This window comes from Ambystoma mexicanum, chromosome 12 (assembly GCF_040938575.1).
Source record: "Ambystoma mexicanum isolate Mex_15411 chromosome 12, UKY_AmexF1_1, whole genome shotgun sequence".
Taxonomy (NCBI): domain Eukaryota; kingdom Metazoa; phylum Chordata; class Amphibia; order Caudata; family Ambystomatidae; genus Ambystoma; species Ambystoma mexicanum.
This window is the reverse complement of record NC_090936.1, coordinates 1,110,400,001-1,110,426,977: the sequence shown is the minus strand read 5'-3', so window position 1 is coordinate 1,110,426,977 and position 26,977 is coordinate 1,110,400,001. Positions and strand designations below refer to the sequence as shown.

The following is a 26,977-nucleotide window of genomic DNA, read 5'->3' as shown; positions in this document are numbered from 1 at the left end:
CACCGACTTGTGATACTTGCTCTGTGGAGATAGTGAGCCAGCTGATGATGGCATTGTATGGTATATTGGATGTCTGCCAGGGTAGCAGGTTTCTGTGTTTGCCACAGGTTCGAGTTGCAGATCTATCACTACAGAGCAAAGGTTGTGAACACACCTTGATCACCAAGCTGGGGTGAGATTGTGTCTCCGCACAGGACCTCAGCTCATTGCAGCATAGTGTGGCACGGCTTAGCGCTCCACATCTTGAGGTGGCCCTTTGTGTCATGACATGAATCGGTGTAGGGGATAGTTGAGGCCTGTTGTGATGAGGGATGCCACAGGGATCCTTGCAGTTCTTTCATGTTGCGCAGCACAAGGGAAATGGTAGCTTTCTTTCACCTGAAGGTGTTCTCATTGCCTGCAGTAGTGGTGAGTTCTTGCGCTTTGTCTTCAATGCTCCACAACCAGGAAACAAGCATTGCCCATCTGGTTTCACCGAGCAATGCACCCGCCTTATGTACTTTCCTGTGACACCTCAAGCACACTGGGAACTGCTAATCCATTCCCATTGCCATACTGACAAGATTAAGCTGGGATGGGAGTGTACAAAACACATTAACTAGGTTTGGATGTGGGAAGCTTTGTTGATCCGGGCTGAGCTTTTCTACTGTTGTATCCTGTATCTTTGCCCACTCTGCTCCGCCTCACTCTATCGTCTACACTGGTAAGACTGCCTTTTGTACCCACTTCTGCTTGCCATTCCTTTACCGGTGACTGATGTAATCTCCCGCCGGTGTATTGTCTTCCCGAACCTGGCTGCTGCCCTCCTGCCCACCTTTTTTCCTGCCCAAGGCCTCAAAACCGTATTGCTCGTCAACTTCGCATACAACTGCATGGTTCTGCATCTGATGCCTACCTGGCAGCCCCGCGCTGTGTGCTTGTCCAGTGGGCAACTCACACCTTTTACTAACTTCATCCTTCTTGTCTGCTCGCCTCCCTCCCTGCTTTCCTTTCCTTTAACGTGGGCTCTTCCGACCATCCTTTGCGCCCTATCCAGGACTCACCAACCTTCAGTCAGCCCTTCACCACGAGTTGTGGCTTTCTCCAAACTGTGCGCTCGTGATGATGCCGCCTCGTACTTTCTTACCGGCTGCGTCCTGTACTCCAGATTGGACTTCATTTCCATGCTGTACTTGTCTTCAATTCCCGGATTGACACTCGTTGCCTGTGCTGATCTATCTATAACCTGCATATCGATGCATGCCCCCACGGCCAGGTTGCAAGACCTTCCCATAATATTCAGCCTTCCCAATGTTGCATTTTACCTAACTGTACCTGCATTTATTGTAGCCCCTTTAGCCTGAGGAGAGGCTGTCCCTTTTTTGTGCCTTTCGCCTAATGTTGCATTTTACATAACTGTTGCATTTTACCTAACTGTACCTGCATTTATTGTAGCCCCTTAGCACGAGGAGAGGCCGTCCCTTTGTGTGCCTTTCGCCTAATGTTGCATTTAACCTAACAGTACCTGCATTTATTGTAGCCCCTTATCACGAGGAGAGGCTGTCCCTTTTTTGTGCCTTTCGCCTAATGTTGCATTTTACCTAACTGTACCTGCATTTATTGTAGCCCCTTAGCACGAGGAGAGGCTGTCCCTTTTTTGTGCCTTTCGCCTAATGTTGCATTTTACCTAACTGTACCTGCATTTATTGTAGCCCCTTAGCACGAGGAGAGGCTGTCCCTTTTTTGTGCCTTTCGCCTAATGTTGCATTTTACCTAACTGTACCTGCATTTATTGCAGCCCCTTAGCACGAGGAGAGGCTGTCCCTTTTTTGTGCCTTTCGCCTAATGTTGCATTTTACCTAACTGTACCTGCATTTATTGCAGCCCCTTTAGCCTGAGGAGAGGCTGTCCCTTTTTTGTGCCTTTCGCCTAATGTTGCATTTTACCTAACTGTACCTGCATTTATTGTAGCCCCTTAGCACGAGGAGAGACTGTCCCTTTTTTGTGCCTTTCGCTTAATGTTGCATTTTACCTAACTGTACCTGCATTTATTGCAGCCCCTTTAGCCTGAGGAGAGGCTGTCCCTTTTTTGTGCATTTCGCCTAATGTTGCATTACCTATCTTGTGCCTGCTTATTTGATGTTGCCCCCTTTTTCGTGATGAGTGGCTTTCCCAATTGTTCCCACTCTCCAACTAGGGTGGCCAACTGTCCCGGATTTCGCGGGATTGTCCCGCAATTAGGGACTCTGTCCCGCATTTTGCAGAGGGCCCATGCGGGACGCAGGTTGTCCCGACTTGCATAGGGACAACCTGCCTCCAGCACAGCCACACTGCAACCTGAAGTTTACACAGCATGGCGCTACCACCTGCTGCTTTGTTTCCCCGGGCAGCTCTGCAGCCCTGGCTCCTTTTGAGCCTGCAGGTCGAGCTGTAACGCTCTGACACCTGGCTAAATTCAAATGCTAATGCTTTGTTCCTGGGATCGTGAGGGTCATGTTTGCAGTTACAAAACGTGACCATCACCTCCCAAGGACAAACCATTTGCATTGCAATTAAGCCAGGTGTTAAGAGCCATTAAAAAAAAAATATTTAAAAAAAGGGGCGGCCCAAACGTGAATGGCGTGACATCATCAGCACCTTGTGGGCAAGTGTCCCGTGACAGACTATCAAAGAGTTGGCCACCCTATCTCCAACTTCTGTTTCCTCTTTTCCTGCCTTGCGCTGTTTATGCACCTGCCCACTTGCACTTGTGTTGCCTTCTCCCCCTCCCGCCTCAACATTATTCCTCTACCCACACTTCCCCTCAACCCCCCCTTCCATCCTGTTACTGCACATGCATGCTCCAAATTGGCTCTGATCCTAATCCTTCTTGTATCCTCATCTATTTCATCCCCTCCCCTCACTACCCTCACCGCCTTCTCCCCGGCTCTGCATGTTATAACACTTGCACTATCTGAATTGTCACAAAGCCTAGTAAGATCGCTTTTTGTTTGTTTTTTGTCTTGTATGCTCTTCCATCTGCGCCCCCGCCCTCACTACCCTCCTCCCCCCCTCGCTCCCTGTCCCCTGCTCTTCAGGTTAAAGCACTTGCACGATCTGAATTGTCGCAAGGCCTGGTAAGATCACTTTTTGCTTGTTTTTTGTCTTTTTCCTCATTCATTTGCATCCCCTACTCCCAAGTGCCCTCCTTCCTCTCCCCCCTTAATTCCTTGTTTCAGCACTTGTACGTTCTGAATGTCTCAAGGCCTAGTAAGAATGTTTTGTTTTTATTTTGTTCTGTTTTCGCCCTCCTGGCGCCTTGAAACACTCTTTTGCTGTATAGGTGATTTACAAATAACCAATAAATAAATAATAAATTACCTCGTAATTCCAGCCACCTCACCAGCAACCTTTTACTAGTTGTTGCGGTAACGTGCCGGCAAATGGAATTAACGGCCCCGTATTACTGCACTGGCAAGGTTGCAATGGCGCAATGTCTTGTCTGCTTTCTGCTGTTTTAATTGTTGTGAATGTATGGGGGAGGGGAATGGGCAAGAACAAGAAGGGCATTGTTGTTGAAATAAGACTTTTGCGGGAGTAAAATTGGGGGTGGTCGAACCATAAGGTGCTCCAAATTTAAATCATCGAAGTAATGCTTTGAACCAGTTGAACCTCTGATGGGCTAACACGAGTGGGGGTTCCAAACAAGATATAAAATACCTGATAAATACCACATTTGTGCTTCAAATGGGTTTCATCCAGGTTAAACCACCACACAGCAATTGGCTTGCAGACATTTACATTGTTCTAACCTAAAGAAAGACCTATTATTATGATAGTAGAAGCAATCTTGGTCTGCATGCTGTCCCACCATCATCAAGACCGCTCTGCCCTATGCCGCTTTGCCACTCACATGTTTTCTTTGGGGTCCCCCTGCACGCAAGTCCACATTCCATGATCCCATACCACCTACTCCAGGCCCTTCCCTGAGCTCTGACAAAATGTGTTCCAGTTGGACACACAAAGGGCCTCATTACGAAGTGGGCGGTAAGGGATTACCGGCACCGGTAAGGGCACCGGTGCCGGTAATCCCTTACCGCCCTACTACGAGGTCTATTAGCGGGTCCCTTCCTTAACGCCTGTTGTTACCAGGCGTTATGGAAGGGACCCGTTAAGGGACTTCAGAGCTAATAACGGTACTGCAATTTGCGGTACCGTTATTAGCACCTTCCCATTGAGCCCTATGGAGGCTGAAATGGGAATGGGGAATGGTTTTTTCAATGGGGATTAACCGGTCCCGCAAAGGTCGGAATAGACCGGTAAGGCCCCATTGAACGGGACCGGACACGGTACCGGTATTGGAGGTAGTCATGACGCTAATAGCGTTATGACTACCTCCATCCTCGTAATGAGGCCCAAAGAGTCTCTTGCACGCGCACGCTCTCCTGACTTCCCTCAGTACCCGGTCACATGCCTGATCTCTTGGGTTGCTTGCTGGAGTCCGGCAAGTCCACCTAATTCCTTATCTTCGCCAAATGCACACACCTATTCTAAGCCTTTTTGAGAATTTTCCCATAATCTGGACTGCGGTCTCTGAGGGTGTCCCATCCACAAGTGAGTTGAGATAATAATAATGGTAAAAGGCGCTATAAATAAATAAATAAATAAATGACTAGTACACTACATCAGACCCCAATCCATCTATGATGTTTCTGCAGCGGTCGGCGCCCAAGGGACAGCATGCAAAATGCCTTCAGTGTTTTAAGAGTTGATGTCCTTCCTACCTGTGGCTTTTTGTGTGCTGTCTTTCTCCCTGTTGCCGCAGTGTGTACAATGAATATAAGAGATGTAATAAGACAATAATAACAAGAAAATACATTCAAAGGAAAAGAGGTGAAAAACAGAAAAAGTTACAAAAGGTTTTTCCCCAACATTTACTCATAGCTATTGGATCTGCTTGAATCATGGTTCAAAACGTACACATCATATTAAGTTTCACGTGCAAAGGACTGAATTGATTCAACCCCCCATTATTTAGGATCATTGCTGGTTTGCCCACCTCTAGTAAAAGTATGGTGTAAACTATGTCCTGTACCTTTCTCTGACCCATTTGTTAAACAATCATGGCCTGGTATGGGTTTGATATTTCTTTGCTTCTTAAACTCTGAAATGAAGATGTGAGGAATTCGACCATCCGCATGGTGGGCGTGGCTCACCTGGGCTTTTTGAAATGTTTAATTAAATGGAATAATGGTAGACCAACCTCAGGAAAGTGAGTGGGGCTAATCCACACACATTTTCCTATGCTCACATCACAACAAATGCATAGACTTGTGTACTCTGGGTGGACACAGCCTAAAGGCACAGTCCACCTTGTCATATTTAGTTGGAATATGACAGCCAGGAGTACACTATGTCATCTCTAGGAAGGGGGAGACTAAGCTTACCCCTGCCATTGCAAGACTGATTAAGTAACAAAGTCTTCATTGATCCGCCCTGCTTTTTTGTTAGGCTCTGCAGCTAGTGGCAGCGATTAACATACCAAATAGAGTGCACTTCAAACAGGCCCACTCGGGGCTATCAGGCTGACTAGGCAGGTCTTGGAAGAGTCATTGTCCACACATTGGTTATCGCAGGGTGGATGTTGCAACACTCTAATGCTTGTCTGCAATGCTGGGATTCCTTAGGAAGTAAGCCTGTAGCTAAGTGATAGCTGATTGGTAGAGCAGGAGATGGTTCTGCATATCACTTTCACCTGTGGCAACCCAGGTCAGTAGCGTGCTCCCCTGACCCTCCTGGGCCCTGTGCTTGCACCTTTCCATTTCTGAGGCCCCTCCAGGGCCGCGTTGGTTGCCATTGTCTCCCCGACCACTTCCGTGTGAAATTCCCTCCCCCTCCCTCCTCCCACCTCCCAACCCTCCCCTGATTGGTTGATTGCATGCTGTGTGTTGTGTGTGCCTTCTGGCACTGCTGGCGTCGTCCCCACTTTCACCCGTGGCAAGCCAGGTCAGTAGTGTGCTCCTCTGACCCTCCTGGGCCCTGTGCTTGCACCTTTCTATTTCTGAGGGCCCCCCGAGGGCTGCGTTGGTTGCCGTTGTCTCCCCGACCCCTTCCGTGTGACCCTGACCTGGGCCGCCACGGGTGAAAGTGATATGCAGAACCAAATTCCCTCCCCCTCCCTCCTCTCGCCTCCCAACCCTCCCCTGATTGGTTCTTTCTCAGGTCTTTACTATCGTCCCTGGGGAGCCCTATGCCCAGCAGCCCCTGCAGCAAAGGGCCCCCAGGCTAAGGGTGGCTACCTTTAGGCGGCTCCAGGCTGTGTCTGCAGGTATCCGCAGGGGACGCCAGTTGCCAGTCATCACCCTGGTCAATGATGCAGGTATCCCTGCCACCCCCCTCCACCTAGCAGACTCACAAACGTAAGTAGGCTTATGCATTTTCTCCTATCTATTTAAAATTGCATCACTTCAATATTTAAAATGTGCGCTGTCTCAGTATTTAAAATTGCAATGTGAAACCTAGGCCTTTCTCCCTCTATTCAGGATTCTCAAATGTAGGTGTGTTTTTCGCCTGTCTTAGAGTGTGCATTTTTTGGATGCTCTTAATCCTGAGTGTAGTCATCTTGTCCTATTGTTCAACCTGCTTGCCTCTTGCTCTCCTGTTTCTCCCTTCCACCTCTCTCCTCTCCCACCAACTCTATGGTGCTCTCCGTCCTTCCTATCTTTTCTAACTGATTTTCTATTGACTATCCTGCTCTCCTCACTAAATCTGGTAGGAAGAAGTTTAAAAAGGACATCCTGGTCTCCAACGCAGGCCTCCCTATCACTGACACCTACACCAGTGCCTCCTCCAAAGAAACTCTCACTGACATCCTCTTTGTCATTCCTTTGCCAGAACAATGAACCCTTCATATGGTCTCTGTGCTCTCTCCTTTCCCTTCTCCCATTAATGGTGGCACACGTCGGGACGCCCTTCTGGCCTCCTTCCATTCCTTTAAGGTCATCATTTATGTTTACTTGAATGGGTCCGTCTTGGTCCAAGGCCCCCAGGCCAACCTTCACCTCTTTGATAGACACTTCCCGCGCCTCATCAATCTCCTTTCTTCTCCTGTTGTCCCCTCAACCCTTTCGGTGGCTACCTCGCCTCCCTCTTCTGCCTCCTCTGTGGCTCCCTTGCCTCCCTCTTCTGCCTCCTCCTTGGCTACCTTGCCTTCACCTTCCCTCTCTGGCCCCTCTCGAGCTCCCTCTGCACCTCCAAAGGGCGTACCTCTGATCTGTAACCCTCCCCGGAAGTCCTTCAAGGATGGCAACCTTTTCCATATTGCCACTCTAAACTCTCGCTCTGCTGTCAAACACCCCTCTGATATCTGCCGCCTCCTGGAAGAACTTGACCTCGATGTCCTAGGTCTCACGAGACATGGTTCATGGCCATCTCTGCCACCAGCTTTGACACGCTCCTACCTGACGGCTACAAGATCCTCTCCTGGCCTAGGCCCAACCGCTCTGGAGGGGGTGTAGCCCTGATCTTCCCCGAGTGGATTCCTGCCTCTGTCACTCCTACGCAGGCCTACTCCTCCTTTGAATGCCTCGTCTGCAGGCTCTCTCTCCCCTAGCCATTCCCTTACTGTGGCTACTATCTATCGGCCACCTGGTCAGATCTCCTCCTTCCTCTCTGAGTGGGTGGACCTCTCCTCCTCACTCCTGCCCTCAACCACTCAACTCCTCCTTCTTGGAGACTTCAACATCCACCTGGATGCCTCCAGTCCTCCCTCTGGACTCTTTCGCGACCTGTCCGACTCTCTCACACACTATTCTCCCCTCTGGTCCAACTCACTCTGCAGGGCACACTCTGGATGTCCTGATCTCCTCAGACCTTCCCCTCTCTGTCCCTCCCTCCACTCCTCTCTCCTGGAGTGATCACTTTCTCCTCTCCTTCCACCTCACCCTCCCACCCCACAGGCCAAGCCACCTCCAACACTGTCTCCCACCTTAACGGGCACCCGACCCATGAAGCGTGTGTCAGTTTTGGCTTTCGCTGCCACTTTCTCACCCCATCCTCCCCCTTTGGCTGACTCTAACCCTGACAGAGCCCTTTCCAGGCGCCACTCTGCTATATCTGATACTCTTGATATCCTTGTCCCTGTCATGAGAATCTGCCTGAAGCCCAAAGCCAAGTGCAACTCATGGTACGACTCGGACCTTGTCACCCTAAAACGCAAGTGCAGGGTGGCCGAGAGGAAATGGCGTGCTTCGTGTACATCCTCTGACAAACTGGCCTGCCGCCTGCTCCAAAGGCAATACCGGCTCTCTGTCCTAACCAAAAAGAGAGCCCATATCCAAGCCTGCGTCTCTGTGGCATATAACAACTCAGCTGAACTCTTTAAAATCTACAAGGAACTAGCCAATCCTGCCGCATTCTCTACCTCTCTTGTTCCTTCGCTGGCCCTCTGCACGGCACTGGCTTCTCACTTCATCTCTAAAACTCAGGACATACTGTCCTCACTCTCCTCCTATCCCCTCCCTCTACTCCCTGCTCTTCCTCCAGCCCCCCTGCAGCCACCTCTCCTCCCTTCTTCTCTGCCTTTTACCTGTTTTCTGCAGACGAGGTTTCTAGACAAGTCTTGTCTAAACAGGTTCACCCCTGTTCTTCCAAAACTATGAAGGACCAAATCGACTCCCTGGCTCCTGCCCTGGCTGATTTTTGCAATCACTCCTTCACCACTGGAGTCTTCCCATCCCCCCTGAAGCACTCCCTTGTGCACCCTCTTCTTATGAAACCCTCTGCTGATCCCTCCTGCCCAGCTAACTATCACCCAATCTCCGTCACTCCCTTCCTGGGCAAGCTCCTGGAGAGACTGGCCATCTCCCAGCTTAATCTCCACACTGAATCTCCAACCTTGATGCAAACACCCACTGCGTCCTCATCCTGCTTGATCTCTCTTCTGCCTTTGACACTGTCAACCATGCCATCCTGCTCAACCGTCTCTGTGATAACCTGGGTATCACTGGTCAGGCTCTGGCGTGGCTGACTTCTTTCCTCTCTGACCGACCCTCCCAGGGCCAACTTGGGTCCTTCCTCTCTGCTATCTTTTCCTCTACCTGTGGTGTCCCCCAGGGGTCTAAACTCTCTCCCTGGCTGTTCAACCAATACCTGGCACTCCTTGCCCATCACATCGCCACTCTCTGCCCCAACTTTCAGTGCTATGCGAATGACACCCATCTCATTTTCAGGCTAGCCTCCGCCTCCTCCTCTCCTTCCCTCATCTCTGACTGTCTGTCTGCTATCCAGGTGTGGTGTGCCACCAATGACCTCTGCCTTAATGCCAGTAAGACTGAGATTCTCCTCATCGGCACACCCACTCCCTCCTTCCCTGCAGCTCTCTGGCTGGCGTCTCTTGGCCCTCTTCCTGCTCCCACCTGCAATGCAAAAAACCTTGGTGTCATCTTCGACTCCACACTATCCTTCTCCCCTCACATCTCTGATGTCACTAAGAAGTCACACTACCAGCTGCATCTCCTCAGAGGTATTCTTCCTTTCCTCTCCTTCCCCAGAAGCTCACTGTCTCCAGAACTCTGGTTCTCTCTAGGCTGGACTATTGCAACAGCCTCTTTCTAAATATGCCTGCTTCTACTCTCCGCCCCTTGCAATTTATACAGAATAGGACTGCAAGACGTGTCCTTGGCCTCAAGCCCAGAGATTGTATCTCTCCAGGACTGAAATCTCTGCACTGGCTCCCAGTGGCTGACAGGATGAAGTTCAAAACCCTCTGCATCGTCCACAAGGCCTTCTGGGGCCGGGTACCTCAATACCTTCAACTCTCTCTCCCTAAATATCTTCCTTCTCGAGCTCTGTGCTCATCCGCCTCCAACTCCCTTAGGGTCAGTCGCTTCTCCAAGCAACGTGTTGGTGATAGATCTCTTTCTTCTGCTGGTGCCTCCCTCTGGAACAACCTCCCTGCCTCCCTTAAATTTGAGGAGAACCATTTCCGGTTCTGGAAGCTCCTCAAAACCTTTCTCTTTGCTTCTGCTTTTTCTCCTCCTCTCCTCTGCTGACCTCTTGGTTGTAACCGGAACTGCACTGGCCCTCTGATCTCGGGCTCAGGTCTATACCCAGGTTAGAAGCTAGAGTCACACACCTGCACTGCCCATCTGGCAAACCCCACACTTGGGGACAGTTTCTGTATCCCTACAGCCCCCTAGCAGCCCTTGATACCTGATGTCTGCACTTACCCATGCACTTGCCACTACCTGGCCGCACTTATTTATTGTTATCCTTCCCTTGTACTGCACTGTCCCAGCCCCCCTCCCACACACTTGCGCGATCTGAATGACACCTGGCCTAGTAGGATTGTTGTCTGTCCTCCCTTTTGTTTCCCTCCCTTGCTTCGTCGCGCCTTGAAACACGTGTATAGGCGCGTTATAAATGTCATATCATATCATATTATATCTTACCATATCATATCATGTGCTGGTTGGATGTGGGTAGCATACACGTTCTGGCTTTTTGACATCAGCCTGTGCTGTTGGGTTCTTCATCGTTCCCTTATGAAGTTCATTGCCCTAAAGTTAGTGCTTTGGTCAAGGAAGCCATTGATTGAGTAATTCTCTCATCTAAAGATATTGATTGTAGCAGGGAACATTAACCATTCCCGGGTAGCGTTCCAAACGCTTGGTACAGGTAAGGGTTGAGGCCTAAAGATGAGGTTCAAGTAGGTACTTTTATGGTTCTTGGGTGTCTGGGTTAGCTGTCAGAGTTCAGTCCAGATGTAGGCTTACTTGTTGGATACTACACTCCCAATGTGATGAATTAATTGCTCAAGTTAAGTCCACTTTGGTCATTTTATATGCCCAAAAAAGGAACCAAAATCCCCAAATCTGGTCACAGAAAGACGGTTACTCCCATAGATTGTAGAACTTTTAAAATATGTCTTTTAGATAAAGAGCCTCTGAAGTATTCCTGAACTTGGTGATTCGTTTTTTAAGCGCCTCCCTGAGTCCCACTTTCTACTCCGTCTTCCCATATTGGAAATTATGAAAATCTGATTGGCTGGTCTGTCTCTGAAAAACAGAAAGCCAATGGATGATCTCGCACCTGACCTAGCTTCTGGCTTCCACATGTTTCTCATGAATGCGATTTACTCCCTATATTATGTGCACAGACAACTTTAGATTTCCAAGAAAGTGGAATGGTATACGTTTTTTAAATATTGAAATATATGACCTCTGTGCCAGAAAAGTTGACTGAAGTTCTTAAGGGGCCGTCTGTGATTGCAGCATCCTCGTGACCTGTCTTACTCTCCACCAGTTCATCTGCACATTCTAGTTTGTTTCCAAAACATGTACCGTTGATGTAACCTCTATGCACCATTTCTGTCTGAGATACTATTTTGAATAATTAAAAATAATTCCAAATAGACAAAAAAGAGAAAAGGGGGAATCAAGCCCTGTCTATGCGCTGGTATCTGGCAGTTTCATAAATCTGGTGTCGCAGAGAAACCTAGAAGGTGGATCGTTCCCATCACGGCCCAAATAAGTAAACTAAACCAACAACTGCGTACTAGGTTTCAAACAGCGCTCAACCTCAAAGTTTATCGAAAATCCTCGATATAGTGCCAGTTAATGAGTAATTAAACCCAATAGAATGTGTTAGGTTTCAATTCCGCTGTTTTTATTCTTAGTTCCAGAGCCCGTGTGGGTCCAGTTTTATCCCTATCACAGGAGCAAACAAAAAATGTATGGAGCGTTAACATGCGCCTTTGTGTATCAATGGAGGTCGAAACATTGGACTTATACTTATAAGCATTAAGTGATATAAGGAAGTATCAATATACTGTTTGCGAATTAAGAAGTTTGTAGTAAGAGTTATAATATCACAGGTCAATTTGCATGAAAGGAGACCCTGCAAAAAGACAAATTACACTTTGGAATCATATTAATGAAAATGTTGAATATATATGTTTGGAGGCCTGAGGAAGAGCAATGGCTCGAAACACGTGTTGGCTCAAGGAGCTAAGAATAAAAACAGAGGCATTGAAAACTCACACATTTTATTGGGTTTAATTACTCACTAACTAGCACTATAATGAGGATTTCCGATAAACTTTGAGGTTGAGCGCTGTTTGAAACCTAGTACGCAGTTGTTGGTTTAGTTTACCTATTTGGGTCGTGATGGGAACGATCCACCTTCTAGGTTTCTCTGCGACACCAGATTTATGAAACTGCGTTTGTTTGATCAATTCCAATAGACAAATATCTTCAAAGATCACCCCACTACAATGTGGTCTTCCTTGCAGAGATTTTCACAATATGGATAGGTCTGGAATCCCATTTTAAATTGGTGGGTAGAGGTGGGCGCATTTTCCCAGATGGAGCAGAATCAGATGCTTCCACCTCCCGATTCCAATCGGCAGTGGAGTGCAATTCTTAGAATTCTGCTCTTGTTTTCGAGTATAGTGTCTAGGTGGGACGGAAGGGGTCAAACTGGGCTCTGATTGGCCAGTAGGCACAGCATTCCGCCCAGTCACTGAGGCCAAAACATTCTGGCCATCCTATTGGCTGGAAGACTGTGCATTGTGCCCAATGAGGTGGAATGGCAGAGGGCCAGACATTGTGCCTAATCCATGATTCTGATCTGTTGACTGGGATTTTCACCCGTTGGTGAGAAATGACACCATGTTTGTTTGTTGAATTTTTTGAAGAGCACACTAAGCAGAGCAGCCATCTTGGCTTTCCAAGTGCCATGTTTTGAACCTCCTAACATGTCCAATTACTTTTCTCCTAGGAAACCAAACCACAGGTGTCTGACTTCACAGTGAAATCCACAATCATTTCGCGGTATGCATTCACAGCGGTCTCTTGCACGATGATGAACAGAGCAGCAGAGCCCAAGGAAGCCGTGTTCCAGATGCTGGTCCCAGCTGCTGCCTTCATCTCCAACTTCACTATGTAAGTCATGACGACGAGGGGTGCAAAATGGGGGAGGGAGTGATGTGGACAAGAAGAAAAAATCAATGTGCGATAACTGCTTCCGTTTTGGTCTCAGTTGAGGAACAACTGGAATGGTGGGTTCAGGCTGTTTTTGCACAGTTACTTTTCCAATGGATACTTTTATAAGTAGATAGGAGGAGCTGGATTTGGGATTTCTTTTAGAAGGTCATGAGTCAGGAGAGCAGGTCATGAGTGAGGGGAGAAGCCATAATCTTCTTTGCTTTGTGTTCGTTTGGTCTGTTTGTTTCATGTGCTCCTTGAAGCCTATGGTGTGTCAATCAAGAATTGAAATAAATAACATTTTTAAAAAATCAAAACAATAACAATAGGCATTAGTCCAAAGGAATAACATAGGGTTAGGTATTGTATATCACAGATATCCTCACATGTTGCCATTTGGTTCAAATGGCATGTAATAACCCTTTGACTACCTCTACAATTATGATCAAAAGATGCCATGGTCACTCCACGCTCATTTTACGGTGATCCGAGAATAAAGTTGGAGGTCTAATGCTTCACACATGGATGTCTTGTTAATTGCAGTGTCAGGGTCAGTAACACACACCTGTGCACTAATCTCTTACCTTAGATATCTACGTGCAATCTGCCGTCACAGGTCCAAATCCCAGCAGGGCAGACTCAGCGCTTCCACCTCCTGAGGTTGATAAATTGAATATCATCATATTGGGTAGTTTAGTTTAGTTTAGTTTAGTTTATTTATTTGTACCGCGCACCGAACCCTGGGGTAGCTGGGCGCCGGAGACTTAGAAACAGTTACAGCATGGCAAAAATATACAATACAGACTGTGATAAAACAACAACGGTGTAGCAGACCGGGTTACAGGTGGTCAACAGAGGCATGCAGAGAGGAAGTGCATTAAGCAGCGTTTTTGTTGGAAAGCCATGTTTTTGTTTTGGCTCTAAAAGTCCAAAATGAGGGTTCTGCTCTAAGGTATGGTGGCATAGCGTTCCATAGTTTGGCAGCTAGGACCGGGAAGCTGGCGCCACCTGCTTTTTTTAGGGAGAATTTGGGAACGGAAAGGCAATGTGCGTATGGTGTTCTAGTTGGTCTAGTTGAGGTGTGGTTGTGGAACTTGTCTGCCAGGTATTTGGGTGCGTCATTAGAGCGGCATTTATGGACGATGACGAGGGATCTGAGGGTGATTCTGTCTCGTACTGGGAGCCAGTGAGCATCTTGTCTGAAGCTGGAGATGTGGGCGTTTCGTGGGATACTGAAGGCGGCTCTGATGGCATTATTTTGAAGTACCTGTAGTTTGTTCAGGTTGTGTTCTGATGAGCCAAGAAAGAGGGTATTGCAGTAATCAATTTTTGAGAGCACTAACGCTCTGGCTAGTGTAATGCAGCTGGAAGGTGATAGGAAAGGTTTGCAGGCGTTGATGAGCTTATTGGTGTAAGCTGTTGGAGAGGCAGTTGCGTTCACCTGTCTTTTGAGCGAGAGAATAGAGTCTAGATAAACCCCAAGGGTTTTAATTTCTTTGGCTACTGTGATTAGGTTACCGTCTATGTTGATGGACGCGTAACGGGGGTCTAGTTTGTTTAGTCGATGTTGGGAGCCGACAATGAGGAGCTCAGTTTTCTCGTCGTTGAGGCATAGGCCGTGCTCTGCCATCCAGGCTTGGATCTCTAAATAAAGGTTGTTGATTCTGGTGGAGTCCTCGTCGTAGCACCCTGATAGGGTGATGAGAACCTGGGTATCGTCAGCATAGTTTGTGTAAGTGACACCTAGGTTATCTAGGCGGTCAAACAATAGCTTTGTGAAGATATTGTATAGGGTCGGCGAGACGCACGAGCCTTGAGGAACGCCGCAGGTGATGGGGACAGGGAGTGCTGATGCCCCTGGGGAGAAGACCCGGGTGGTTCGGTTGGTTAGGAAGGACTGGATCCAGGCAGTCGCCTGGTTAGAGAAGGCCGCTGAGGTCATCAGATGTTCTGTGAGGATCTGATGGTCGACGAGGTCGAAGGCAGCTGATAGATCTAGCAGTAGGAGAATGGCTAGATTACCCTTGTCCTTTGCCTCGTCCATCTGGATTTTTAGGTCCAGTAGGGCTGACTCTGTTCCATGCCTTGGCCTGAAGCCGGATTGTCTGAGACCCAGGAGGTTGTTGTCTTCCAGGTGCTTCTGTATTTGCAGGTAGGCCACTCTGTCTAGGATCTTTAGGATGTAGGGAACGGTGGTGATTGGCCTGTAATTAGTTGGGTTATTGGGGTCTAGATTAGGTTTTTTTAGAAGTGGCATGACCCAGGCCTCCTTGAGGCTGCTGGGCACTGAGCTTGATTTGAAGGATGCATTGATGAGGGCTGTTATGAAGGGGGCCAGAGTGTTGGCGCCTTCTTGGATGATGGGAGCTGGGCATGAGTCCCCTTGGCATCTAGAGGGCTTGAGGCCCTTAATGATGCTTTCTACTTCTTTAGTGGAAACTGGTGAGAAGGAGAAGGGGGGGCAAGTAGGTGTTTTTGGGGTGGTGGACGGAGGATGGTTTGTTTTTTTGGAAAGGCTGAGCTTTTTCTGTTCGATTTTGGATTGTAACATGGTGATTTTGTCTGCTAGGGCTTTTTGAATCCTCTCACACCAGTCTGCATCTTTCACGCAGGTTTCAGCCAGAGTGGGGGGGGATTCGAGTTCCCTGAGGATATTGAAAAGCTCTTTTGTTTTGGATTTGGCGCTCTCAATTCTGTTATCATATGTCTCTTTTTTGGCCTTAAGGATAGCAGTTTTGTAGGTGGTGGCTGCTATCGAGAGTTGAGTTTTGTTGGAGAGGTTGGGCGTTTTTCTCCAGGTGGCTTCTGCGGCTCGTTTGGAGTTTCGGAGGATTTTTAGCTCTGGTGTGAACCATTTGTTCATATGGGCTGCCGGTTTGGCTTTGGTGAGTTTGAGTGGGGCGATGGTGTCTACTGCTGATTCTAACGTTTTGTTGTAGAGGTCAGCGAGTTTCTCCGCATCTAGGTTGGCGTAGTTTGTAGGGGTACAGATATTGTCTATAAGTGGGCAGAGGTTTTGTAAGGTAATGTTGCGGTTGTTTCTGGTGAGGGTTTGGGGGATGGTAGGGGTTGGAGAGTTTGGTTGTGATTTCCCTTGGATGGAGAAGGAGATGGCGTGGTGGTCAGACCAAGCAGTTTGCTCGTTTTTTGTGATGGTCGTAGAGCAGTTGAGATCCGCTAGCCAGTCCAAGGTCCTGCCTTTGTTGTGGGTAGGGTCTGTGATTCTGAGCTTGAACCCTAGTTGGGAGATGGTGCTTTCCAGGGAGAGTGCATTGGTATCGTTTGGGTCGCCGAGACCGAGGTTGAGGTCACCAAGAAGGATAATTTGAGATCCTGTTTTGGTGTTGGTGGTCAAGAGGTCAGATATCTCTTCCTCAAATGTGGTGATGGGGCCTGGAGGTCTGTAAAGGAGGTGTAATAGTATGGTTTGTGTGGCAGAGAGTTGGAGCTTAGCTGACAGAAGTTCTGCAGATCGGAAGCTGGGCGGAGGGATTAATCTAAGTCCAAGGGATGTTTTAGCGATGAAGGCTACTCCTCCTCCTTTACCTATGTCCCGGTCTTTCCTTAGTATTGAATAACCTTCTGGGATGGCGAGGGATAAGGCTGGGCCTGCTGCTTGGTGCAGCCAGGTTTCCGTGATAGCCAGGAAGTGTAGATTGTTGATAGAGATGAAGTCTGCGATATCTAGCGCATGGGCGACCAGGGAGCGGGCATTGACGAGGGCGCCCTTGATTAGTGGCTGTTCAGATGTGCTCAAGGGGGCTGATTGGGTGATGTTCAAAGTTTGAGCGGAGTTTGCTTGAATGTGTGTGGGATGAAAGGAGTGTTTTTGGCGAGTGTCTTGGGGGTTATGAACCGAGAGCCGAGTCTCAGGTTTCTGTCTTTCAATGTGCATGGGTTCCAAGGAGTGGGCGGAGCAGCAAATCGGCGGATCCATTCTATAGGACTGAGGGCGTCAGGCTTGTCAATATGTTGGGTCTCCAAAAAACCCATAGTATGTTGGGTTGGGAGTGATTGCGGACGGGGTTTGTGGTGGGTGGTGTTGTTGTGGTGGAGCAGGGCGAGTGTAGCCGTTAAGGTGAGCGTGGCTAAGTAGAAGTTTGCCATGGGTGGTCAGAGTAAGACCCGGGTGTAGTTGGCCGAGGTTGACTAGGTGGTAGTAATAGAGTAGTTTGAGGTGAGGCGGGAGCCGACTGGGTCGGGATAGGCAGGATGGCAGGTAGTCAAGATCAGAGTGGGTACAATGGGCAGGCACGGTGGTCAATGGACTAGGCACAGAGGCTAGCAGATAGGCACATTCAAGGTGAGGCACAGTGGTCAACCGACTAAGGCACGGTGGCTAGCAAGTAGGCACATTCAAGGTGAGGCACAGTGGTCAACAGACTAAGGCACGGTGGCTGGCGAATAGGCACATTCTAAACTGAGGCGCATAGGAAAAGTACATGCTAAATGCATGTACATAATATTGACATCTATAGTTTCAGCACTTAGAAACAGAAGGAACCTTAGAGGATGCGCTGTAGCAAAGTGTGATGTTATATTGTCATCATTGGCATTAGATGCATGTGGTTAGCTGTGCATCAGTGCCATGGAGGCGATGAATCATACACAGAACCCTGTGGATTGCCAGGCATCCTGAATGCTCTTCCTTCCTCAGATGGGTCACTCATTCCATGCTATAATTAAATAATGTTACCAGCTGGAATATCAATCTAATAAACAAAGAAATGAATACCATGTGTCCAAGGAACTCCACTCCCTTGCCCTTCCCCTCCCCAGTCCATTGGGACAATGCAAGATTCTTTGCAAAATAGAAAATGAGTAAAAGCTGAAAACTGTCAACTTGACTCCTGTGAGGTCTTTTGCAGGGTTACATGTCTTTATATCGAGGTTATATATAGAGAAGGGTTATATATCAAAACTTATATAACGAACAATGTTTTTGGGGAGAGCCCCCCCAACCTCCATTTCCGACCCCTAAAAACCCACCCCAACTGTTTCCCAAACACATTTAACCCTTTACCCCACCTCTAAATGCATTCATTATAAACGTTTTCGATATAAAAGATTTGATCAATGTTTCTTTCACTATATCATTTTCGATATAAACACTGTATACCTTTTGCAGTGAGTATTGGTTCTCTTAAATATCTCTGCCACAGTGTCACAAACTCAAGAGTTACCAAGCACATGTGTGAACATTTTCCATACTAGGAGTGGTGTAGCCGGGATTGGTTAAGAGTGACCCATCCTGATCTAACCCTAGGTGCACCATGGCCCTGGAGAGCAACATACTGGTAAACGTGCCGGCACCAGACAGCATACCATTTACATTTCCTGTTATTCCTGCATCACAAGAGCTAGTGGCTTGCTTACACACAGATTACACATGCTTCTGTCCAGTGGGAGCTGATCCATAGTGGGCAGAGGGATGCAGATCCACCCACTTAACCACTTTGCACTAGCTGTCAATCATTCTGCAATGCACAGCTCGCTATTTCTGGAGCACTGTACAGGACATAATGAGTAGCTGCTGTCTGCAGGGACAGCCGCCTAGCAGATCCTTTCTTGGGGTCTCATGTGGAGGCCTGCAAGGTCTCTGTGTCTGCAGCCAGTTGATGGCAGCAAAGAGGCATGGCCCATAGCAAGTCACGAGGGCATCTAATGTGAATGCTCTATTATATATTTCTATGAGCCTTGCATGAGGCGAGATTATGGGAAGAAAGTCCCAATTAACTATCTTCCCTAGTTATTCCTTCCCTTTTCTCTACTTGAACCCATGGAAAAAGTAGCAATGATGAGGAACAAGGCATGGAACAAGGCTTCTAAGACAGGTAAATTGTCAGAAAAGTGTGTGCTTGCATGTTGTGCGAGTGTGTGTTTGTGTCAATGGGCCTCATTCCGAGATTGGAGGTAGTCATGGCGCTATTTGCACCATGACTGCCTCCAATAACGGTACCGGCACCGGTCTCGTTCAATGAGGAGTTACCGGTGTAGTCCGACCTTTGCGGGACTGGTAAGTCCCCATTGAAAAAAACATTCCCCATTCCCATTTGAGCCCCCATAGGGCTCAACTGGAAGGGGGAAGTAGCTAATAACGTTACCGCAATTTGCGGTACCGTTATTGCCTCTGATTTCCCTTAACGGGTCCCGTCCATAACGCCTGGTAAAACCAGGCGTTAAAGGAGGGACCCGCTAAGTGAACTCGTAGTAGGGCAGTAAGGGATTACCGGCACCGGTCTCCTTAACGGTGCCCTGTATCCCTTACCGCCATACTCGTAATGAGGCCCATGAGTGGTGTGTAAATGTTAGCATATGTCTGTGTATTTGTGTGCATTTAAGCGTGTGAGTCAGTGCAGGGTGTGGAAAGGAAGGGGGTTCAGAGCAGCTGGTGTAGGCTGCTGGAGCTTGGGTCCAAGGACCTTACAGAGGATACAGTGTTGGTGGGGGTAGGGACAGCCAGTACAGACCTAGTTTCCTTACAGTGGACTTGCTGACATTAGCGGCAAAGACAACATGTGTTCTAATGTGGTAGTAGTGACATACATTGGCACAGCGAGTTCATACACCGACATTACTGACATTATGGACAAAGCCAACATCTGTGTCTTCTTTCATTACACTACTGGCATATATTGGTACAGCCAGCTTTGACATATTTTCTTACAGTGGAATTACAGGCATCATGGGAAAAGCCAACCTGTTGTGTTCTTATATGACAATACTAGCATATGGAGGTGCAGCCAGAATTAACTTGCTTTCTTTAAGTAGCAGCCTCCTCACAGTGTCATTAGTTTATGTAGGTCATAGCTAACATGAGTGTGCGTTTAGAGATACTGACATATGTTGATACAGCCAGAATTGACTTAGTTTAATTACAATGGTATTAGTGTATTATGGGTAAAGCCAACATGTGTGGTTTTACAGCCAGCATGGACATGTTTTCCCACGTTTTCCTATGTGGAATTAGTCTATTATAAGACAAAGGCAACATTTGTGTTCTGACTTGGCAGTAATGGCATATCTTGGCACTACCAGCATCAACATGTTTTCTTAGAGTGCCAGTGTTGACATTATGGGCAAAACTAATTTGGTAGTTCTTACGTGTGAAAACTGGAAAACATGGTATCACTAGCATTAAGGCCAATGTTTCTTTGAGGAAATGCTAGCATATATTGACAGAGCCAGGCATTGATTTGTATTTTTACAGTGGAAATACTGGCATTTGTGGGCACTGTCAGCATAAGCATCCCTTCTTACACTTGGATAATACCGGCCTATATGATGGGCAAAGACATTATGAAAATACATTTAAAAAAACTCCTGTCTGTGAACTGTCGATGACCAGGCATCTATTGAATGTTACCCAACAAAACTGATTTTAAAATGTTTCAGTAAAGTGTGATGTAAAAAGAGCCATTTTAACTCATGAATTTAAAACAATTCTTATGGGAGAACCCGTGAGAGCCCCCGGGGCCCCATCACTATTCTCAGACACACAATAATTCATGGGACATATTTAAACTCATCCAATGAAAGAAATCGCCAGCCACCACTGCTTCTACCTTATACACTGATTCAAAATATAAATTGAAAACCTACTTTTTGGGCCATATCTCAAAGAATATACATATTTCCATATACTGTGATGTATATGTATGTTTTAAGCTACAGCAGCAGCCCTTACATGAGCACGTAACACTGGTGATACCCGATGGGCGCGATCCTAGATAACCTTAGCATTCACTATACCCCAATACTTAATGAGGTGGATAGGAGACCTATAAGAACCTTTCATGTTGCCACTGCTGGCATAATTGCTGTGTATACTGTGGGACACGTCATGAGGAGGGTAATGCCCCCAATCCTATTTTACCTACCCTACCACAGATGTCTATCCAAAACACAATGTTAACACTCTAACAGGTACCACAAGTCTCAATCTACATCTGATTGAAGGTACGAAGACCCCACACTGTAACCTTCCATAGCTGATGGGGGATGGGATGGGTGACATCCCCACAATTTCATGGTATCCAAAGGGATTCTAGTGATGAGGGATACCTCGAGCACCACCCATATCTGTCAGCCATCTGAAGAGGGGTTGCACCATAGCTAATACTGCAATAGTATTGGAACTAACTGCTTGTATGAGATTACATCGACCCAGTGATCGAAGTGAGCGGGAACCGTCGGGAGCGGTGTTCCACTACTTTGATTTTTTTTTCTGTTTACCATTCCTCTACTTTTTAGGACCGTATTCACCATTCTTTATAGAGGAATTGTCCATTCATGTCCCTGTGCAAGTGTAAAGGTGTAATAGGAGCCTTAGTTACTAGTCACTTAGACTAATACAATGCCCCGGCCCGCAACATTTGCCACATGATGCAATACCCTCACCCCTACGGAGACCACAGTTCGAATACTTTTTTCGGTGCACTTCTACCACTGTATAGTTAGCTTGTTGGTCTTGTAGCTCGACACTTGTAGGTTTACTTTTCTCCATTCCCTTACACACACACACACACACACACACACACACGCACACGCACGCACGCACACACACACACACAAAATTAAATAAAAAGCGTTTTACAAGAGTAAGAGGAAAGGGGTGAGGTGAGGCCACATAGAACACGACACTATAGATGGGTAATTTCCAACTAAGGGGCTTCCAAGCGACATCAGCAACACATCAGGATTCACTCTCGTCGTCCATCCATTGTCACTCGGAAACCATCCGTGGAATATGTCCCTGTAGTTCATAAATAATTATCCAGTAATTCTCCATATATACGAACAAAAAGCACAATAGCGGCACATGGCAACAAGCTGAAGTACAAAAACCAGACTGCAATTCCAGGACTCACTGAGGAGCTCTCTCCAGCTTTTTAACACTTCAAAGGTGACGCTATATTTAAATAAAGCCCACCCTGTCTACCCACTGCCCTGCTGATATTGGACACAGACACCTTAATTGGACTTCAGATTTAATTTGACCTTTTGGGTGCTGTTGCTCCCTGTAGTTGGTCATGGTCTTTTTTGAATCTATTATGTATTTGCTGAAGGGCTGCAGCAGGCATAGACCACCTTTTCCAAGAGTGCCCCTGAGGCTGCCATCGCTGATCAGTGATAGGAGGTCTGTCCACTGAAAAATGATTGCCTTTTTTTTAATTCCTTTCACGGATTTTAATGTGTCTTTCATATCCCTCAATCCCCACTACATGCATATCTAAACTATTGATTGGTTATTCACAGGTATTGTGGTTGAAAGTGTGTTCCATGTGATGGCCGTCGTCCGTGCATAAACGTCCAGATGTGTAGAGAAACATAGACCAATAAGGATTAACTATATCTGGGAGGTGGTCGTTTTCCCTAGCAGAGGGAACATGGACTGGAAGTTCTGCCTAAGCTTCCCCATTGTCGTCAGGACCAAGGGTCACTTGCATAGGGTTAGCCCCCTTGTGCAATGGCACAGACACCCTTAGAATCAATGGAATGGAAGCTGCCCAGAGAAAAACGAAAGAGGTGATGGCTGGAAGGCTTTGAATTGATCTTAACCTCTGGCATTGATCTGGGGAACCCTCCAGACCATCGCTCTTCGCCTGCCAAGCCATTATAAAAGGGTAAAGACCATATGCAAATCAGGCATGGTCTCAGCCCAAAAGGGGCAGTGATGCCCGAAGTACTTGGTTACATCCCTTCTGCACAAGACCACAGGCATTCTCAGACATGTGTCGCCCTTACTGGGCATCAATCAGTGCGGAGTAGTTTGGGTCTCTAGGCCAGTACGCACCGGAGCCACGTCTGGCATACCCGTCTCACTCGGGGTGACTAAAGCAAAACAAAAGAGGTGATAGCTGGAAGGTTTTGAATTGATCTTAACTTCTGGCATTGGAAGTTGCCCAGACCAACTGCCAGTGGTTATGATTAATCCAAAGCTGTTTATCCAATGTGTTGTGGTGTTTGTGGCTAAACAAACAACACAGAATTTAATAGCAAAGGCATTGGGCCTCATTACAACTCAGGCGTTAAGGGTTAACGCCACCGTTAACCCTCAACGCCTGATTCTGATTTTAACGCCTGCTTTTAGCAGGCGTTAGAATCCATGGCGCTAACCTGCCATGGTGCTAATTACGCCGCCGTAATTTACGGCGGCGTAATTAGCGCCTTCCCCACTCCCATTATGCCCTATGGGGCAAAAATGGGAATGGGGAAGGGAAAATGGGAAATGGGGATTTACCGCCCCACTCACCTTGGAATGGGGCGGTAAATCCGCCATCCACCATGGTGTAAACGGAGTTTACACCATGGTGGTAAAGTTGGTGCACTTAGCACCAAGGTTGTAATGAGGCCCATTGTGTGTTCAGGCTTTATGAATAGTGTCTACATACCACCTTGTAACTGGTTATGCTACCTCATGACATTGTAAATATGCAAGGACCCAAACACGACGTGCCCTGCCTTAGTTGTCACAGTTCACTAGTGTTAATTCTAAAAGTGTCTTGTTAGGTTTTGGGTCATAAGTGTCATTTTAGCAGCACTTATTGCAGCAACTGTTGGGATGTATACTGGTAGATGACGAATGTGTACCACTACTCATCCGCCCCTGTGACGTGTTCTGATTCTATCCTTTTCCACATGGCTGACATTTTGATTTGCTGAAAGATGAGCGTTATGGGTACATCTTAGTTATTCTCTCAGCTGGCAATCAAGGTTAAGAGTAGCAATTGTCTGCCACTTGATAGGAGCGTGTTTGTTTGGCACCTGCAAGGGGTAGCCACAATTGCTGTCCTTTGCTGCAGCTTTGCAAGTAAGATGGAGCAGCATCTGCTAATGGGAGCTGCTCACTCCAAGCAAAGTGGAATACATGTTGTTATTGGAAGCATTTTTTTGAGTAGACCTTTATTAGTGGATAGAAAGCACTCAATTGACAAAAAGCTCATTCGTAAAGTCCATCTTACATATGGTGAGCATATCAGGAATATGATACCATCATTGGGGTGCACTTGGCATATGTTCACAGCACCATGATGTGTGGGCTAGTCGTGTAAATGGTGAGCATATCATGAATATGATGGCATCATTGGGGCATTTGTGGGTGCACTTGGCACATGTTGTTATTGGAAGCATTTTTTTGAGTAGACCTTTATTAGTGGATAGAAAGCACTCAATTGACAAAAAGCTCATTCGTAAAGTCCATCTTACATATGGTGAGCATATCAGGAATATGATACCATCATTGGGGCATTTGAGGGTGCACTTGGCATATGTTCACAGCACCATGATGTGTGGGCTAGTCGTGTAAATGGTGGGCATGTGAGGAATATGATGGCATCATTGGGCATTTGTGGGTGCACTTGGCATATGTTAGCACCATGATGTGTGGACTAGTCGTGTAAATGGTGAGCATATCATGAATATGATGGCATCATTGGGGCATTTGTGGGTGCACTTGGCATATGTTCACAGCACCATGATGTGTGGGCTAGTCGTGTAAATGGTGAGCATATCATGAATATGATGGCATCATTGGGGCATTTGTGGGTGCACTTGGCACATGTTGTTATTGGAAGCATTTTTTTGAGTAGACCTTTATTAGTGGATAGAAAGCACTCAATTGTCAAAAAGCTCATTTGTAAAGTCCATCTTACATATGGTGAGCATATCAGGAATATGATACCATCATTGGGGCATTTGAGGGTGCACTTGGCATATGTTCACAGCACCATGATGTGTGGGCTAGTCGTGTAAATGGTGGGCATGTGAGGAATATGATGGCATCATTGGGCATTTGTGGGTGCACTTGGCATATGTTAGCACCATGATGTGTGGACTAGTCGTGTAAATGGTGAGCATATCATGAATATGATGGCATCATTGGGGCATTTGTGGGTGCACTTGGCATATGTTCACAGCAGCATGATGTGTGGGCTAGTCGTGTAAATGGTGAGCATATCATGAATATGATGGCATCATTGGGGCATTTGTGGGTGCACTTGGCATATGTTCACAGCACCATGATGTGTGGGCTAGTCGTGTAAATGGTGAGCATATCATGAATATGATGGCATCATTGGGGCATTTGTGGGTGCACTTGGCATATGTTCACAGCACCATGATGTGTGGACTAGTCGTGTAAATGGTGGGCATGTGAGGAATATGATGGCATCATTGGGCATTTGTGGGTGCACTTGGCATTTGTTCACAGCACCATGATGTGTGGACTAGTCGTGTAAATGGTGAGCATATCATGAATATGATGGCATCATTGGGGCATTTGTGGGTGCACTTGGCATATGTTAGCACCATGATGTGTGGACTAGTCGTGTAAATGGTGAGCATGTGAAGAATATGTTGGCATCATTGGGCATTTGTGGGTGCACTTGGCATATGTTCACAGCACCATGATGTGTGGACTAGTCGTGTAAATGGTGGGCATGTGAGGAATATGATGGCATCATTGGGCATTTGTGGGTGCACTTGGCATATGTTAGCACCATGATGTGTGGACTAGTCGTGTAAATGGTGAGCATATCATGAATATGATGGCATCATTGGGGCATTTGTGGGTGCATTTGGCATATGTTAGCACCATGATGTGTGGACTAGTCATGTAAATGGTGAGCATATCATGAATATGTTGCCATCATTGGGCATTTGTGGGTGCACTTGGCATATGTTAGCACCATGATGTGTGGACTAGTCGTGTAAATGGTGAGCATATCATGAATATGATGGCATCATTGGGGCATTTGTGGGTGCACTTGGCATATGTTAGCACCATGATGTGTGGACTAGTCGTGTAAATGGTGAGCATATCATGAATATGATGGCATCATTGGGGCATTTGTGGGTGCACTTGGCATATGTTCACAGCACCATGATGTGTGGACTAGACGTGTGAATGGTGAGCATATCATGAATATGATGGCATCATTGGGCATTTGTGGGTGCACGTGGCATATGTTCACAGCACCATGATGTGTGGACTAGTCGTGTAAATGGTGAGCATGTGAAGAATATGTTGGCATCATTGGGCATTTGTGGGTGCACTTGGCATATGTTCACAGCACCATGATGTGTGGACTAGTCGTGTAAATGGTGGGCATGTGAGGAATATGATGGCATCATTGGGCATTTGTGGGTGCACTTGGCATATGTTCACAGCACCATGATGTGTGGGCTAGTCGTGTAAATGGTGAGCATATCATGAATATGATGGCATCATTTGGGCATTTGTGGGTGCACTTGGCATATGTTCACAGCACCATGATGTGTGGACTAATCGTGTAAATGGTGAGCATATCATGAATATGATGGCATCATTGGGGCATTTGTGGGTGCACTTGGCATATGTTAGCACCATGATGTGTGGACTAGTCGTGTAAATGGTGAGCATATCATGAACATGATGGCATCATTGGGGCATTTGTGGGTGCACTTGGCATATGTTCACAGCACCATGATGTGTGGACTAGTCGTGTAAATGGTGAGCATATCATGAATATGATGGCATCATTGGGGCATTTGTGGGTGCACTTGGCATATGTTCACAGCACCATGATGTGTGGACTAGTTGGCTAAATGGTGAGCATATCATGAATATGATTGCATCATTGGGGCATTTGTGGGTGCACTTGGCATATGTTCACAGCACCATGATGTATGGACTAGTCGTGTAAATGGTGAGAATATCATGAATATGATGGCATCATTGGGGCATTTGTGGGTGCACTTGGCATATGTAAGCACCATGATGTGTGGGCTAGTCGTGTAAATGGTGAGCATATCATGACTATGATGGCATCATTGGGGCATTTGTGGGTGCACTTAGCATATGTTCACAGCACCATGATGTGTGGACTAGTCGTGTAAATGGTGGGCATGTGAGGAATATGATGGCATCATTGGGGCATTTGTGGGTGCACTTGGCATATGTTCACAGCACCATGATGTGTGGGCTAGTCGTGTAAATGGTGAGCATATCATGAATATGATGGCATCATTGGGGCATTTGTGGGTGCACTTGG

At 47.0% G+C, this 26,977-nt stretch overlaps 1 protein-coding gene across 1 annotated transcript in view; it reads left to right on the top strand.

The window, feature by feature from the left end:
• ITIH5 (inter-alpha-trypsin inhibitor heavy chain 5) overlaps positions 1–26,977 on the top strand; it is a 457,780-nt gene that overhangs the window by 103,541 nt on the left and 327,262 nt on the right. The window contains exon 3 of the mRNA XM_069629674.1: positions 12,739–12,902. Within this exon, the coding sequence (XP_069485775.1) occupies positions 12,739–12,902 (164 nt within the window). The remainder of the gene's footprint in view (positions 1–12,738; positions 12,903–26,977) is intronic.